The 14,891-nt window shown below is 35.3% G+C and overlaps 1 protein-coding gene across 1 annotated transcript; it reads left to right on the forward strand.

Annotated features, from left to right (window-relative positions):
* The first annotated feature begins 9,355 nt into the window (after positions 1–9,355).
* On the forward strand, positions 9,356–11,089 carry LOC113324211. The gene is made up of 3 exons (XM_026572531.1): positions 9,356–10,544; positions 10,648–10,757; positions 11,011–11,089. Exons 1-3 carry the CDS (start codon positions 10,062–10,064, stop codon positions 11,087–11,089), a joined length of 672 nt encoding a protein of 223 aa, XP_026428316.1. The 5' UTR covers positions 9,356–10,061.
* Positions 11,090–14,891: the final 3,802 nt, after the last annotated feature.

The raw sequence follows: 14,891 nt of genomic DNA on the forward strand, positions 1-14,891 counted from the left end.
AAGTCAACTATTCGACCACTGAGAAAGAGTTAATGGCTATATTTTTTGCATTGGAAAAATTTAGAGCTTATTTGGTGGGTACCAATGTGATTGTATATTCTGATCATGCAACACTATGATACCTATTGACAAAGAAAGAGGCTAAGCCAATACTCATACGCTGGATTATTTTGCTACAAGAATTCAATATTGAAATCAGAGATAAAAAAAGGTGTTGAAAATATTGTTGCGGATCACCTTAGTAGATTTGTTGTTTCCGAAGAAGAACTTCCTTTACAAGATCTTTTTCCAGACGAACAACTTTTCTCGATTGAAGATTCAACACCTTGGTATGTGGATACAGTGAATTACTTGGTTACGGAACAAGTACCTAGTATAATGTCTAATTTTCAAAAGCTTAATCTTAAGAAAATAGCCAAGCAGTATGTGTGGGATGAGCCATACTTGTGGAAATACGGTGACGATCAAATCATTTGCAGGTGCGCACCTATTTCTGAATTTCAACTCATTCTTACTTTTTGTCACACTTATGCATGTGGTGGTCACTTTGTTTCTAAACTACCGCATTCAAAGTACTTGAAAGTAGATTTTATTGGCGTACCCTATTTGAGGATGCATACATTTTTTGCAAATCTTGTGATATATGTCAAAGAACGGACAATCTAGGTGTTCGAAATCAAAAGCCGCTTGCACCAATTCTTACCGTAGAAGTATTTCATGTGTAAGGAATTGATTCCAAGGGTCCTTTTGTCATTTCTAATGGAAAATATTATATACTACTTGTTATGGATTATGTTTCGAAATGGGTCGAAGCTAAAGCCACCCATACTAATGATTCTCAAGTTGTTTGTGAGTTTGTGAAGGAATACATTTTTTCTAGATATGGTACACCAAGAGTGGTTATCAGTAATGGAGGCTCACATTTTCAGAAATATTTCCATGCTTTACTCAAGAAGTACAACATAAGTCACAAGGTTGTATCCCATACCACCCACAAACTAGTGGGAAAGCTGAGATCTCAAATCGAGAGATTAAATCCATTATTGAGAAAACTGCTAACGCTACACGGAAAGATTGGAGTTTTAGGCTTAATGATGTGCTTTGGGCATATAGAACGGCGTACAAGACACCGATTGGTATGTCTCCATATCAGTTGGATTATGAAAAAGCTTGTCATCTTGAACACAAGGCTTGTTGGGCGATAAGGATGTGCAACATGGATTATGACAATGCGGGGAAACAAATGAAGTTACAACTTAACGAGCTAGAGGAGATACGTAATGATGCTTACGAGAGGTCTCATATATACAAGAAAAAGACGAAACTTTTCCACAACAAGATGATTTCTCAGAAGAGTTTTGTCATGGGTCAAAAAGTTCTTTTATTTAATTCTCGTCTTAAATTATTTCCTGGTAAACTAAGGTCTCGTTGGGGTGAACTACGGGACAACTTTTAAAGTCAACGGACATAGATTGAAGCCATATTACGAAAATTTTCCTAAAGAGAATGTAGAAGTGACGAGACTTTAGGATTCACTCCTTCTGGAGGAGTAGCATAATTGGAGTTCCAAGTCGGGGTGAGGACATTAAACTAAGCGCTATATGAGAGGCAACCCAATGGTTTTGTAATTCTATCTCTTATCTTTTAATTTTTGTTATTTTTACATATCATATTTGAATTTCCCATCTTAATTCTACTGTGGATGAGTCAATTACATTAAGGACAATGTAAAATTTAAGTGTGGGGGAGCACTTAGTATCATATCATATGCATATACACAATAAAATAAAATAAAATAAAAATACTCTTTGATTTCTTGCGTACTTTAGATTTCATCTTTTGGAGTTAATTTTGAGATATTTAGGATGACATTAAACCTTTTTAGGTTGAAACAGTTGTTACGGCTATAGCTTGATTCCCAATTTATCGTTCTACAATCCTTAATTATATATACATTCATAATTAAATGCGAAATTTAGATGCTAACAATAGCATGGTAGTCATTGGAAAAATTAGTTTTCGTAATCTATGATTCCTGAATCACTTTTTTTTTGCAGTTATATGTTTCTCTAAGTGATTTGGTGGGATCCTAGTACTTCCATGATGTTGTAGCATGGATATAATCATTAGTTGAGTATATAAAAGCCCCATAGATAATTGTCTTCTACACTCATAAGAGTGAGCCAAAAAGCAAAAATCAAAAATCTCTTCATATACAAACATTATTAACAATACAAAGAGAAGATTCTCCCTGTCTCCGTCGCCTGATCGTGGAATGCAGGACCCATGGGAATTAATCATGTAGTCGATGAAATGAGTGAAATGTATTATCATTATATAGAAAGTCTAAAAGACTTGATGAGGTTCTGGACACTTGGATAGCAATATGTGTGTGTTTCCCTGTCTCTGTCGCCTAAACAAGCTTGGAACGCAGGATCCGTGGGAAATATCACATATTTGTTGAAAAGAAACATGCGCTTAGAGTATTTAATCATGTTGTCGAGTTAAATGGGTGCTTATCTCAACTATTGCGCTATATAAATATAAACTCTTTGACGACATTCATACGCGTATTGTGGGTAACATCATTCACCTTAGTCAACATTTGCACACATCACTTTCTATTTCCATTCTCTTATCTATCCATGTGATTTCAGTACATGAGTGTTGCGGTAAAAATGTTGAGAAATATTGCAACAAGTACAATGACTATCTTAATAGAGTTATGCAATTAGGTTGAATGTCACACATAAGCAATTATGTGTGATGATTGGAATATATGTGGGATGTTTGCAGCTAAAGAACTTACGCAGGTTGATTATTTAATTAGATTTCTGCTTTGTGTCTATACTTAGTAGTTCTTCCAAGGCGAGAAATTGGAGTAGGTTTTGTGGTTATACCTTTTGTAAACCCTCACGAGACTATAACTTATCAACTAGGGACACCCAGGGGTTTAAAGGCATGTTGCATTCAATTAGTGTAACCGTATTCTCAACAAAATGGAGTTGTGTATCTTGGATTAGTTTTATTTAGTTTGATCGAGGATTAAAAAAAATCTAAGTGTGGGGAATTTGATAAGTGCATAATTCATATGATTTTATTTTTCATTTCATACTCGTTTGAGTTATTATTCTTGCAGATTTTTGTATTATTACTCTTGTTTTCTTTTATTTGTTTCTATTAGGTTAATCATCTCAAAAGGAACTAAAGTATTCTAAAAATATCTAATAAAAGAAGTACTCCAAGTATCCAAGTTCCCAAGAAGAAGTGCGACGAAACAGAGCGAAGATGCTCAAAATCAAGAGACATGCCAAAGACCGAGATTAAATCATTCAAACTCCAGATTTCTCATCACCATATTGAAAAGAACTTAATCAAAAAAGTAATGCAAAAAGAATGAGGTCATTCCGAATTCGGACGAAGAAGTTATGGGCAAAACGGGTTTATCGAATACCGAAAACAAACCAGTTCGCAAACGGGCGTAACTGGAAATTTCGTTCTCAAACTGGGTTCGCAAACTAAAGTCTCTGGATTTTATTTAAAGTATGGTTCGCAAACCATGAAGGTTGAAATTCACCAAAAAAAATTTAGGGTCTTTCTTTCGTAACTTAGAGTCAGGTTCCTTAACCAACTTAGATACTTGAAGGACAAGCAATGTAAACCTATAAAAGGAGGTATTAGGTAATGTAAAGGGATATCAAGGGATCACGAAATTGTAAGTCTTGGAGAGGAAAAACTACACACGGAGCGGAATCTAGGGTTTCAGAGCGGTTCTTCAATCGTAACGACATCTCTAAACTTTTCTTATATATATGTCTAATATGGATGCTACTACAACCATGAGTAGCTAAAACCATACTTGATTGAAGATGAATTCTAAGTTGTAAACTTAATTTGATTTAATATAATAATCTACTTTGATTTCTTCATATGATTATCGTTTGTTTTTACTATTTAAAAATATTTATGATTGATTGATGGATTGTTTAGGTGGCTAACTGATATATTTATTGATTTAATCTATTGCTAGTAAGGGTTAGGATACCCGTATTTTGTTGAATAATTCCTTACACAAGTAGAGAAATGTGAAACCTTGCAGAGGGATTCTGTAAAGCAATCGCGTGTAAACACAACCCTAACAAGTAGACCGAGCATACTGAATCTAACTACTAGGATCAAACCTAAATTCACAAACCCTAACGCATTCGACTGAATTACATCTTATAAGCGTACCTCTAGGTGGTTCAGACGGATAGAATCTGGTGACTAAGCGTAGCTGTTATCCAGTGATTTAAGGAATTTTGGGAATAGTTAAGCGTACATGTTATTCTACGGTTGGTGATAATCCATGACTAATGATGAATAGATGAATATACTACTTCAATGAATATTTATTAACGAAGAAGGATTCCTTGTTCATATCTCTCTCTTATTTTTGCTTTTATTTACTTTGTTCAAAATCTAAACCCCCCTTGTGACACTTTGACAACTAAAACACACTGCTCTTCGTGCGAACGATAATTGATTCCATCACATTACCATTTAATTGTGTAGAAATAAGTGACTTAATTTGATTTCACTTACGACAACCATCATCCTTCCTCATATGTCAAAAGGTGTTCTAAAATTAGAATTTTTCCTATTTAGTGGGACTAGGGAAATCCAATATTCTGCTTTTATAATGAGTGCACAAATGGGGATATAAATTAGTATCCCCATCCAATAGTTTCTGCTAAGGGGTGAATTTTGGGATGGAAATACAAAACTACCATTTAAAATAATAAAAACTAAATCAAACCTAAATATTTCCCACTCCCTTTCAAATTCTAAATATTCCTCAGTCCCTTTCAAATTTTATTCTCCTTCTCTGTCGGCTCTTTAGATTAAGCCTATATAATTGATTTCCTGATTACGATAGAAACGTATCATCAAAATCAAACGTAGGATCAAGGTGATGGAAATCGATAACAATTTGACAAAAGTCTATCTATCCTCAAAATCCATACTTATGCAACCCGAAGTGCATCCTAGGTTGTTATTCACGTCACGAGTATAAAACCTGTGGAATCACAAAGTTGAGACGAAAAGAACTTTGTGATTTCTATCTATCTCGATCGATAGAGAAAGCTCTACAATCAATCAAGATCAGGATACCCAAGTTATCAAGATAAAAGATAACTGGACCTGACTTCACGAATCACAATGAAGTCTTTATAGTCGCTAAACGACTAAACCCTAAAAGGGTTTCTGGAGAGGACGACTCTAGATACAACTAGGACACACCAAAAATTAGTTTCAGGATTCAAAGATCCCAGTTTTTAAGAGTTCCCCTTTTATAGACATTCAAATCCTGGGTCGCTTTAGGTTTAAGATAAGATAGCTTTGGAACGACAAACAATATTCACCGGTTGGATGAAACTTTGAATCTAATATACATAAACAAGATATATACTTTGGTTAAGTGAAACCGTAACCGAACCGTGTACAAAGACTATGTTCAACATAGTTAGTCGAAACTAGCCAGTGTGAACTTAAAAGTTTAACACTCATTTTCATGAACACAAACATTAATCTTGAGTTACAATCATATGATCAAATAGGTCTAGTTTTTTAGATAATTAATCAAATGAAAATTATCTCATATAAATAATGTAATCGCACTTAATCATGATCGACATAGTTGCTAAATGCACAAAGTACAAATACATAAGCCGTTCGTGAATTGGTTGAGTCATCATATGTGTACCGGTTTGCAAGCTCGGGAGCAAAACTGAGTTCTGGAGTTGACATAACTTTTTCAGTTTGCGTACGGGTTTGGAAACCTTAAGACTCTCACCGGTTCCGGAGTCCACAAAACTTTTCAAATTTGCGCACCGGTTTGGGTACTAAATGAGTTCAGGAACAAAAAACTGTATTGGTTCGCAAACCAGCGATCCAGATCACGAATCAACCATATTTCCAATGATGTGCATATAAATATACGTATCACTCAAATCTATAAGTCGATATATAGCTACTCAGCTACGTGTTCGAATACATGTGATACGACTTCAGAATATAACAATTATCTCAGTTTGTAAGACTGATAACAATGTCTTGTAATCTGAATATAGTAGTTCTATATTTTTCTCTAAATCAATTCGAAACATTCCCGAATAACATCAATGACACATACCACTGTTACAGGCTATTTTCGAATGATAAAATTTGAATCATGATTTTGGTTCCGAACAATAAATTGTCCATTGACTAAATTCATCAAGTATGAACAAATGTTCATTAAGCTTAGTCATTATATTTCGAGAACTAATTATCAAGATTAACTTGACTCGAAATTCTTGTTTATTCATGCTAGTCTAATTAGTTATGCGACAAACGTTTCAAGGATAGAAAAGTGAATATAACTTGAGAAATAGGTGGTTCAGTCTTCACTTACCTTTTGTTGATGAAGTTCTCCAAAAGTTTCGATTGATCTTCGCCTTCAAATGGTAGAGCGCAAATGATGACTGGTTCATTCTCAACTACCTTTATCCTTGACCGATACTTAACTAATTGTAGACTAGAAATCAAGATATAGTTTTGACGACTAAATTTGACAACAAGCTTGAGATAGCAACACTTGTAAATTCGACCGAGCAATGCTCTAACAGGTGTATCCTGCATTGTTTGAGATAGAAATCCATGAAGAAACAAAGATGAGTTTTTTTTTCTTTATCTTTAAGGGATTGCCAAAAGAAGTCCTTAGAGTTATTTCTTATTGCTATGGATTCTCAAGATTCTGCTCAACGCTAATTGGTTTCCAAAACTCCAAATTAATTCCTCTGAATTGCTAAAGAGGTTTGTAAATAAGTATTAAATTTATTTTAAAAGATTATAGCACTAGTAATAGTATTAATTTTAATACCGTCATAGTTGACCGTTACCATAATAATATTAATTTAAATTCCGTTATCACATGATTCACATGTCCATCTAATAAAATTATCGAGTAAGAATAAATGAGATATAACGGTCCAAATGATATTTCAATAAGGTGGCCGTTAGACGAGATCTCTGGTTTTCACAGATGTAATACAATTTTCTTTTTTTTTTCTTTTGATTTCTAATTATTTGAAATCAATCAATCATAACATGGCAAAATCAGACAAATCAAAACCTAGGGCATCATCTTTGTTTCCTACCAGCGATATATAGACCCTCATTCATATTCTCTCGAGAAATTCAAGTCTATTAAATCAGACCAATAAACAAATTGTTTTAATTTCTATTATTTTCTTGCATTGTTTACTTATTAGAATAATATATAAAGTTTTTAACAATTTGTTTGTTTTTTTGTTTATTATATAAAGGTTTTATTTAACCAGACATAATCAGAGTAAAAGGTTTTTCTTTGATGTACTATTAATGAGGATCCGGTATTGTATACACTCTAAAAAGTGAAGAATTTTCTTAAGGTATTATGTAAGGAAATACATAACGTGGAACTATTTCATAGAGGCAGCCATTATAGAGAAAAAATTATGCTAAATTAGTTGGAGCTTAGAAATAGATCGGCGAGAAGTAGATTGTTTGGTTAGCTTGAGTTCTCGTCCATCAAATAATGGATGGTTCTCAACCCAACACGTATGCAACAAAAAAATTATGAGTTGATATTATCATAGTAAAGTGAGTAAATAAAATTAAAAACTTAGTTTTAGTTGGTTATTTCATTATCTAACTAGTTTTCAAATTGTCAAGATGGTGAACTATGGTATTGGAGCCCAAACTCTAATTAAGCTTTTTTTTTGGACCCGAACACAACACTGACCAGAAAGTTGGGACCCAAAATCTAAATATTTCTATTTTTTCTAAAAGAGAAACCCATAAAACTCTATCCGAGTAGTTCGTCCCAAAACAAACTTTTATTCATCTTATTTGCTTCTTTAAAACTAAGGGTTGTCAAACTAGTAGACTTGCACATAAAGTATAACCCTTTTGGTAAAATAAAACAACCATCTGAAATGTTGGTAATCTGAACGGGATTGACTTATTCAAGACTATTTTACGAATTTTCTGAACAAAAGCATCAAAAGTTTTCAGTTTTGATTTAACAATGAGTAGAAGTAACCAACAATCATAACTTAGTGTGATGGTTAGGGTGTTGTCTTACCAACAATAATTTGACTTTTACGAAAAAAGTAAGTTATTTTTAAGCAAATTTCCAGCCACTTATTAAACATAGGGTTGATCCGCCAACTCGCCAAGGGTAACTTATATTAGGGTTAAGCAAGTGGACCTGTCGACAGAAACGAGCCTGGTTAGGGTTGGTCAAACTGAAATAACTTGTCAAGGGTTAGGATTGTCAAACTGAAATAACCTATCAAATTCGCCAAAAATGAACTCTTTAAATCATCTACAATGTTGCCAAAATATAACATATATGCTATAATTTTGCTCATAGTGGTCCTTAATAAAGGTAAGTTATAACATATATCCAATAGATAAATGCCAAATTTAGCATTCTCACATATCAATTGCCAAATTTAGTAATTGATACAGACTAGTTATGAGAATTGGCCTAACGACGAGGCTAGGTTTGGGAACTTGCATCGTACATGGGGCTCACTCTGAGAATTAGTTTCATCGTAATGATAGCTTTGAGAACTAGCCTAATATCATATTCCTTGTCAGATATACTCCGTGGATTTTACCTGCTATGAGCAGGGACTTGCTATATCCATATCCAACGTTAAATTTACTTTTTAATATTTTTTTACCATGTACACGTCGTGGATGTAGCATGCAGGCGTTTAAAATTGTCAGTTATCTGTGTTAAATTTGCGTCCCACACTTGGACGCGCACGTCTCTGCGTCAGACACATCGATGACATCGCATCCATATATCACGCACCATTTTAGATAAATGTCTATTAGACATACCCGAATTTTTGTATAATATTATTTCATTAGGGACAATTTTTGTATATATGTTTATTCTTACACGATTTTTTATTTACCAGCAACTCATTAGCATCGTTGAGAAATTACCTTCACAATATATATACAATTTCCTGGGAAATATTACTAATTTCATACCGTGTCCGCCAAGGACCATGCCAAGAGTTAACAAACGCTGACTCTAACCCCTTAAAATCCTAATAATCATATAGAAGCCCCTAAAATTCATACTATATTCTACATTTAGCCCACCTTATGCTTAGTGTTTAGTCCACTAAGTCCAACATATTTATGAAATTTTGTTTTAGCTCCCCTTAATCTTACTCTCTGGGTACGCGAATGGTGTGCTACCCAACTCCCAGCCGGTTGACATCACTAGTCGCACAAGGGAAAAGCGGGAAGAGGGTGCCTACGGGTATTCTACTTGCCCAATTTCTTTTAAGAAACCTAGGGATTTCCAACTTCTCAGTTTCTTTCCTTTCTAATTGGAGTTTTCCCCCCTGCTTGGTTGTCAGGGATCCGGCTATTTATCAATCTCTCGATACTACAGCCTTCTAGGGTTCTTAATTTATCATGAGTTATGATGTCTTTGAGAAAGAAGAGCAAAGCAATCACCCATGGTGGCCGAGTGCAGAACAATTTTGATCAGTCTCTTCCATGTCTTCCTGAGGAACTTATAGTCGAAAATATTCTGATGAGATCATCAGGTCGGACTCTAGCACTATGCAGCTGCGTGAGTAAGTTATCGTACAATTCAATTTATAATGATACAAGATTTGCTACCTCTCATTACATTCATAATCAAAATAAATTAAATCTCTTCTTTAGTCTCCTTAAACCGGTAGATGCTAGTGACAACGAGAAGTTGGCTTACATTCTCTGTCTGGAAACAGAAAAGAAGGATAACGATGTTTTCAGGTTTAGAACTTATGCAGAGCAAGGTGGGACTGGCACAACTGAACTAGTAGGTTATTGTAATGGTTTAGCATGTTTTAAACTAGGGAATGAAGAAGCTGTAAGTGTAGTAGTAGTAGTAATTAATCCGACCAGGGGTGAACGAATTGGTCTGTACTATCCCAACGATTCGGAATTCTTCTTGTTGTTGTTGTAAAGTTCATACGTATATGTTAAAAGACAAGGAAGAATGGATCAAGGGGGAGACATTCGATATTCAAATTAAGGATCGGGAAGGTTTGCTGCCGGATACCTTCCGTTGTTGCACTGACGCTATTACTACTTCTACTGCCATCACCCTTCCTACACGCCTATTGACTTTTTCCGATCAGGTGCTATTGTATTGGTTTGACGGGGACTGTCTTGTGTTCTACAATTTGCAAACAAAACATCTCAAGGTGGTAAAGGGCGCCCCAGCAACCCTTGGGATTCAAGATGATGATAATATGTACTGCACATACATGGATTATCAGCTGCACGCTCAAGTGGAGAACTTCCAGTCTCTGAAAACCTTCATTCCTGTAGAAAAATCTTTTAAATTTAAAGGTTTTGCTGATATTTGCCAGTTCATTACAAAAAAGAAGCTTGAAGCAGGTACCCTGATCACCGGAAGAGAGAAGTTAACTTATAAGTCAACCTCAGTAACTTGTCAGGTTATTATTCAATTTATTACGTTATCTTTGTATCAAATCTCTTTTAGATCTTTTGCTCAGAGTTTGTAGACAGTGCAATCGCTAACATATGATGTTTCAACAGGTTTTGGATCATTTCACATTGATTATTTGTTTGAATGAGAGCAATCTCAGTGTTCTGTTTTTTGGGATGTCGTATAGAAGCGTCTTGAGGATGATAAGAACAGTTGCAAGGTTGCTTTTTTTTTTTTTGAAGCAAGGTTGCTGTATATAGGATTTGTGTTTACAAAGTTTTTTTTTAGTCTTAGGAACTGAAATTGAAGAATTATCATTGTTTTTTCCTTTAGATTGAGTGTGTTTTTGCATTCAAACTTTCCAATAATCTAAATGATGTTGGGTTTTGTAAATTTTCATTGTTGTTTGACTTATTTAGTGTATTACTAGTGCGTCTCCCTCAAATTTGTAGTTTGTTTATCTTATTTCTCAGTTCTGAAGGGATCTTGAATTCCTGTAATGTTAATGGTGTTAAGGTAATCCAGCTTCTCTGCTTTGGATGTGATTCTTGAAGTCATTGAAGTTCTTTGTCGTTGGGTATTCCTCAATGGCCCATAAAGGGGAACATTTGAAGTTAGTTCGCATCTTCTTGATGTGGAAAAGCCTTCTGATTTGGCTGAGTATGAATTTTCTTTGCTTCTCGGGTGTGTGTTAATATAAATGTAAATAAATGGATTAAAAGCTTTTATTAGATTCTTCCAGTAACCATGGCCCAAAGTGCATGATCTAATCCCCTCGTTTGCAGGAATATACTTACCCTTGAATTCCTTGCTAGTGATATTTGTACACTCACATCCTAGTGTCGCAGACATTCTTTTGCATTTTGCTCATAATTCGTCAGGTACTCAGGTGAAATGTTACCGGCCTGCAAGAGAATTGGATAATTTTTTCCAACTATGTGGTGTCCTAGAGAGTCACAACAAGCCAACAAGGTTACTTTTAGGAATAATGCAACTAGAAATGCATTATGCCACCACCGGGTAGAGATTACAAACCTGCATTTATGAACTATGGTAACCCCCGCGAAACTTCAAATTGATTTTATTGTAGTTTCTAATAAAACATTTTTCTTTTAATGCAAGGAAAGCAAGATCAATTAGATGCAGAAGAGTACAAGAGAGAAAACTAACTATTACCCACTACTGCATACCAATTGCTAAGCACCATAGTATGGCTCAACACAGAGAAAAGAATGCATAAATGCATCATAAGGTACACATGTAATGACATAAGTTTGCTTGATGAGTGACCTGAAATAGAAAATCTGTGCAAACTATACGATCATCTAGTCATTTGTGAGGTTATGCTACTTCTCTCTCATCATGACATTTGAAAAAAACTAATTGCCCACCGTAGCACAATATAAACTACTCAGAAATTCAAAATAAGATTCACAAGGGAAAAGCCATTTGGTAATGTAGAAACACAAAATTAAGATAAAGATGCACTCGACTACAGGTCTACCAATATAATGGATTAAGTGAGCAATAAACTGTAAACTATTGAATTTCGCGGACTGCTTTACTATCTTATGCTAAAACTAGTACTATTGTTTATGGGCCAAGGTATAAAGTAGCACATATGAGTATGTATAAACACTGATAAAAGTTGGAAGAAGAAAGAACGATATGAAAGAAGAAGAGGGAGCCTTCTTATTAGTTTCACTTCTTATCTATCACACTTTACATCGACCAAAGTTGGCTATTTATAGCCTACACATAAAAAATCGTAAGAGGAAATGAAATTTAGCCACGTAGGGCTATATGTGCCGACTAAAGGATAGAGCTTAATCCTTATAGAATAAGAAATTTAGTCTTATCTTAATTTTAGTCGGTTTTTCTTAACCGAGAAATGTATCAAGTTCTAGCCGGATTGTTCTAGAGACAGAAATGGTGGGTTAATCCATGTTCACACAACACTTCCCCCTTGTGCCACCATTTTAGAAGGTTGCCTTATTATGCCGATAATATATATCACTGGTAGCTTTAAAGAGATGATGGTCTTCACGAATTGCGTCAGGCAAACCATTTAGGAAAAGCCTGATCTTAAAGGGATGTTGGTCATCTCCATGAGATACTTCCTCCGTCAAAATTGCGTCAGGAAAACCATTTGGGACAAAGCCTAAACGCCTGTGCTAGGAAAACCACTTGGGATAAAACCTGAGCGCCTGAGCCAGATATTACATGCGGTTATCCGGTAACCACATTTCAATAAAATCTATGGATACACATCCTTTTAGATGATAATCACCGTTCTAAGATTGTTATCTCATTAAAAACCTCATCAGGAAAATTCAGAGGGACAAAATCTGAACGTAAGAAAACATGAGTTCTCAGAACAATGATAAACCCGCAGATGTTGCCTCGTTAAAACCTTGCCTGGGAAAACCCAAAGGGACAAAAACCAGACGAAGGAAAAAGAGTATAACATGTCGAACTGCGGATATCAATGGACTCGCATGCCTCGTTAAAACCTTGACAAGGAAAACCTAGTGGGACAAAACCTTGACCAAGGAAAAAGAGTACACGGCGTAATGTCCAATGTTCCCATATCCATAGTCTTCAATGACTTTACTCCCTCTGATGAGTACTTGTCTCAGTTGATCATTGATAGTACGTATTGCATAGAGATCACGAACCGTCTTCTAATGTCTTCAGTAGTTCCAGCTTCCTTTAGTCGGGAAAACTTGGTCTGATCTTCCTTTGTGCAATTTCTTAATGATCTTCTGATGGTACAACCATTTATTCTCTACTAGCTTTGTCTGGACAATCGCAGCCGATTGGAGGAAGAATAAGCATCCTCTACTAACAGACTACTAGCTAGGAAAATATTTAGCTGTCTTAACAAACCTGCCAAAAATCAAAACTTAAGCATTCTGATTAGCTTTTCTCTGTGGAAGACATCTAGCGATCTTTTATGCAAAAGATCAAGCTTAATGGTACCACGAAGATGAAAGAGCTTTCTTCGGACCAATGTCTCGATATTGGTGCTGGATAAAACCAGACCTAGATCTGTATTACAAACCCAATATCAGTTACACATAATATATTTCTGTTAATGTACCATTTACACATATTTAGTGTAATACAAACCACAGAGCGATACATATCTTTTGTTGAGATGCAAATCAATCAGCCTTGTGAGTAAGAGATCGAATGACTGTAATTATGCCATCTTGTCCATTTAAACATGTCTAAACCTTTAAGGTTGACGAAATTAATGGACTTCCATCTACAATTCTCAACCGACAGATTGAGACCTTGTTTTACCGAGAGTCTCATCTCGAACTCCTGCTTTAAGCATTTTCGTGCTTTGGAGAATTCTTCAGGAGTTCCAATCAAATAGATGTTGTATAAAATCTAGTCAATGCACGGTATATGGGAATATAAGATGGTTCACATAGCCCTGGATAATATAAGCATTCACTTAGACGATTGACCACTTTCGTCCTTATTGAGTAAATGCATTTGATATGGTAATTCCAGTGATAGGTGGAAAACCTTCAGGGATTTGTATGCAGTTATCTGTACTTCATACAGATTCACAATAACCACATTCTCTAGATGCATGTCGAGTCCTTAAAGACTGTCAGACAAATACCAAAGAGGTAATTGCGTCAACAACAGGGAATATGTTTCTTTGTAATCCATCTCAGGTTTCTGTGAAAGACTTTGTGGCATTAGTTGACTTTTCTTTTCTCACTGTGCACACCCACCCACCTGTAGCCACTAGGGGATACATTATCAGATGCTAGAGCTACAAACACTCACCTGTGGCCAAGAGTGACACACATTATCAAGTGTTTGCAATGCAGTTCCAAGGATATGCATTTTGCGAGAAATCATTGTTCCGCTTGGATCTCTCCTCTCTAGTTATACCAATCATTTAGTTGACGACATTCGCCTATAAAGAGTGGTTTAAAACCAACATCATCTATGGCGGTATCAAGGGATACCTTGAGTATGTCACCAACAATCATTGTATTACGATCGCAAATTTCTCTATTGCATGTATGCCTTACGGAAATACTCTCATTTTGAGGTTCCACAGCCTTTGCAGAGACATTATCTTATTAGGAGAACAATATTTAGAGAAATTATATCATCCACTAATAGTCTCTTCGAGAGCACTATCTTTCAATGATTGTGACTGGTTTTTCCTTTAGGAGGTGCAGAATATTTTAAATCAACTAGTTTTCCATGCTCAAGGTGTGTGTTAAATGACACATTAGCTACTACATGCAAATCTTCTGAAGGAAGCAAATTGATTTGCAATTTCTAAAGATATCAAATCTTCGGTATGTCTTTCATTTCT

This window comes from Papaver somniferum, chromosome 11 (genome assembly GCF_003573695.1).
Source record: "Papaver somniferum cultivar HN1 chromosome 11, ASM357369v1, whole genome shotgun sequence".
Lineage (NCBI taxonomy): Eukaryota > Viridiplantae > Streptophyta > Magnoliopsida > Ranunculales > Papaveraceae > Papaver > Papaver somniferum.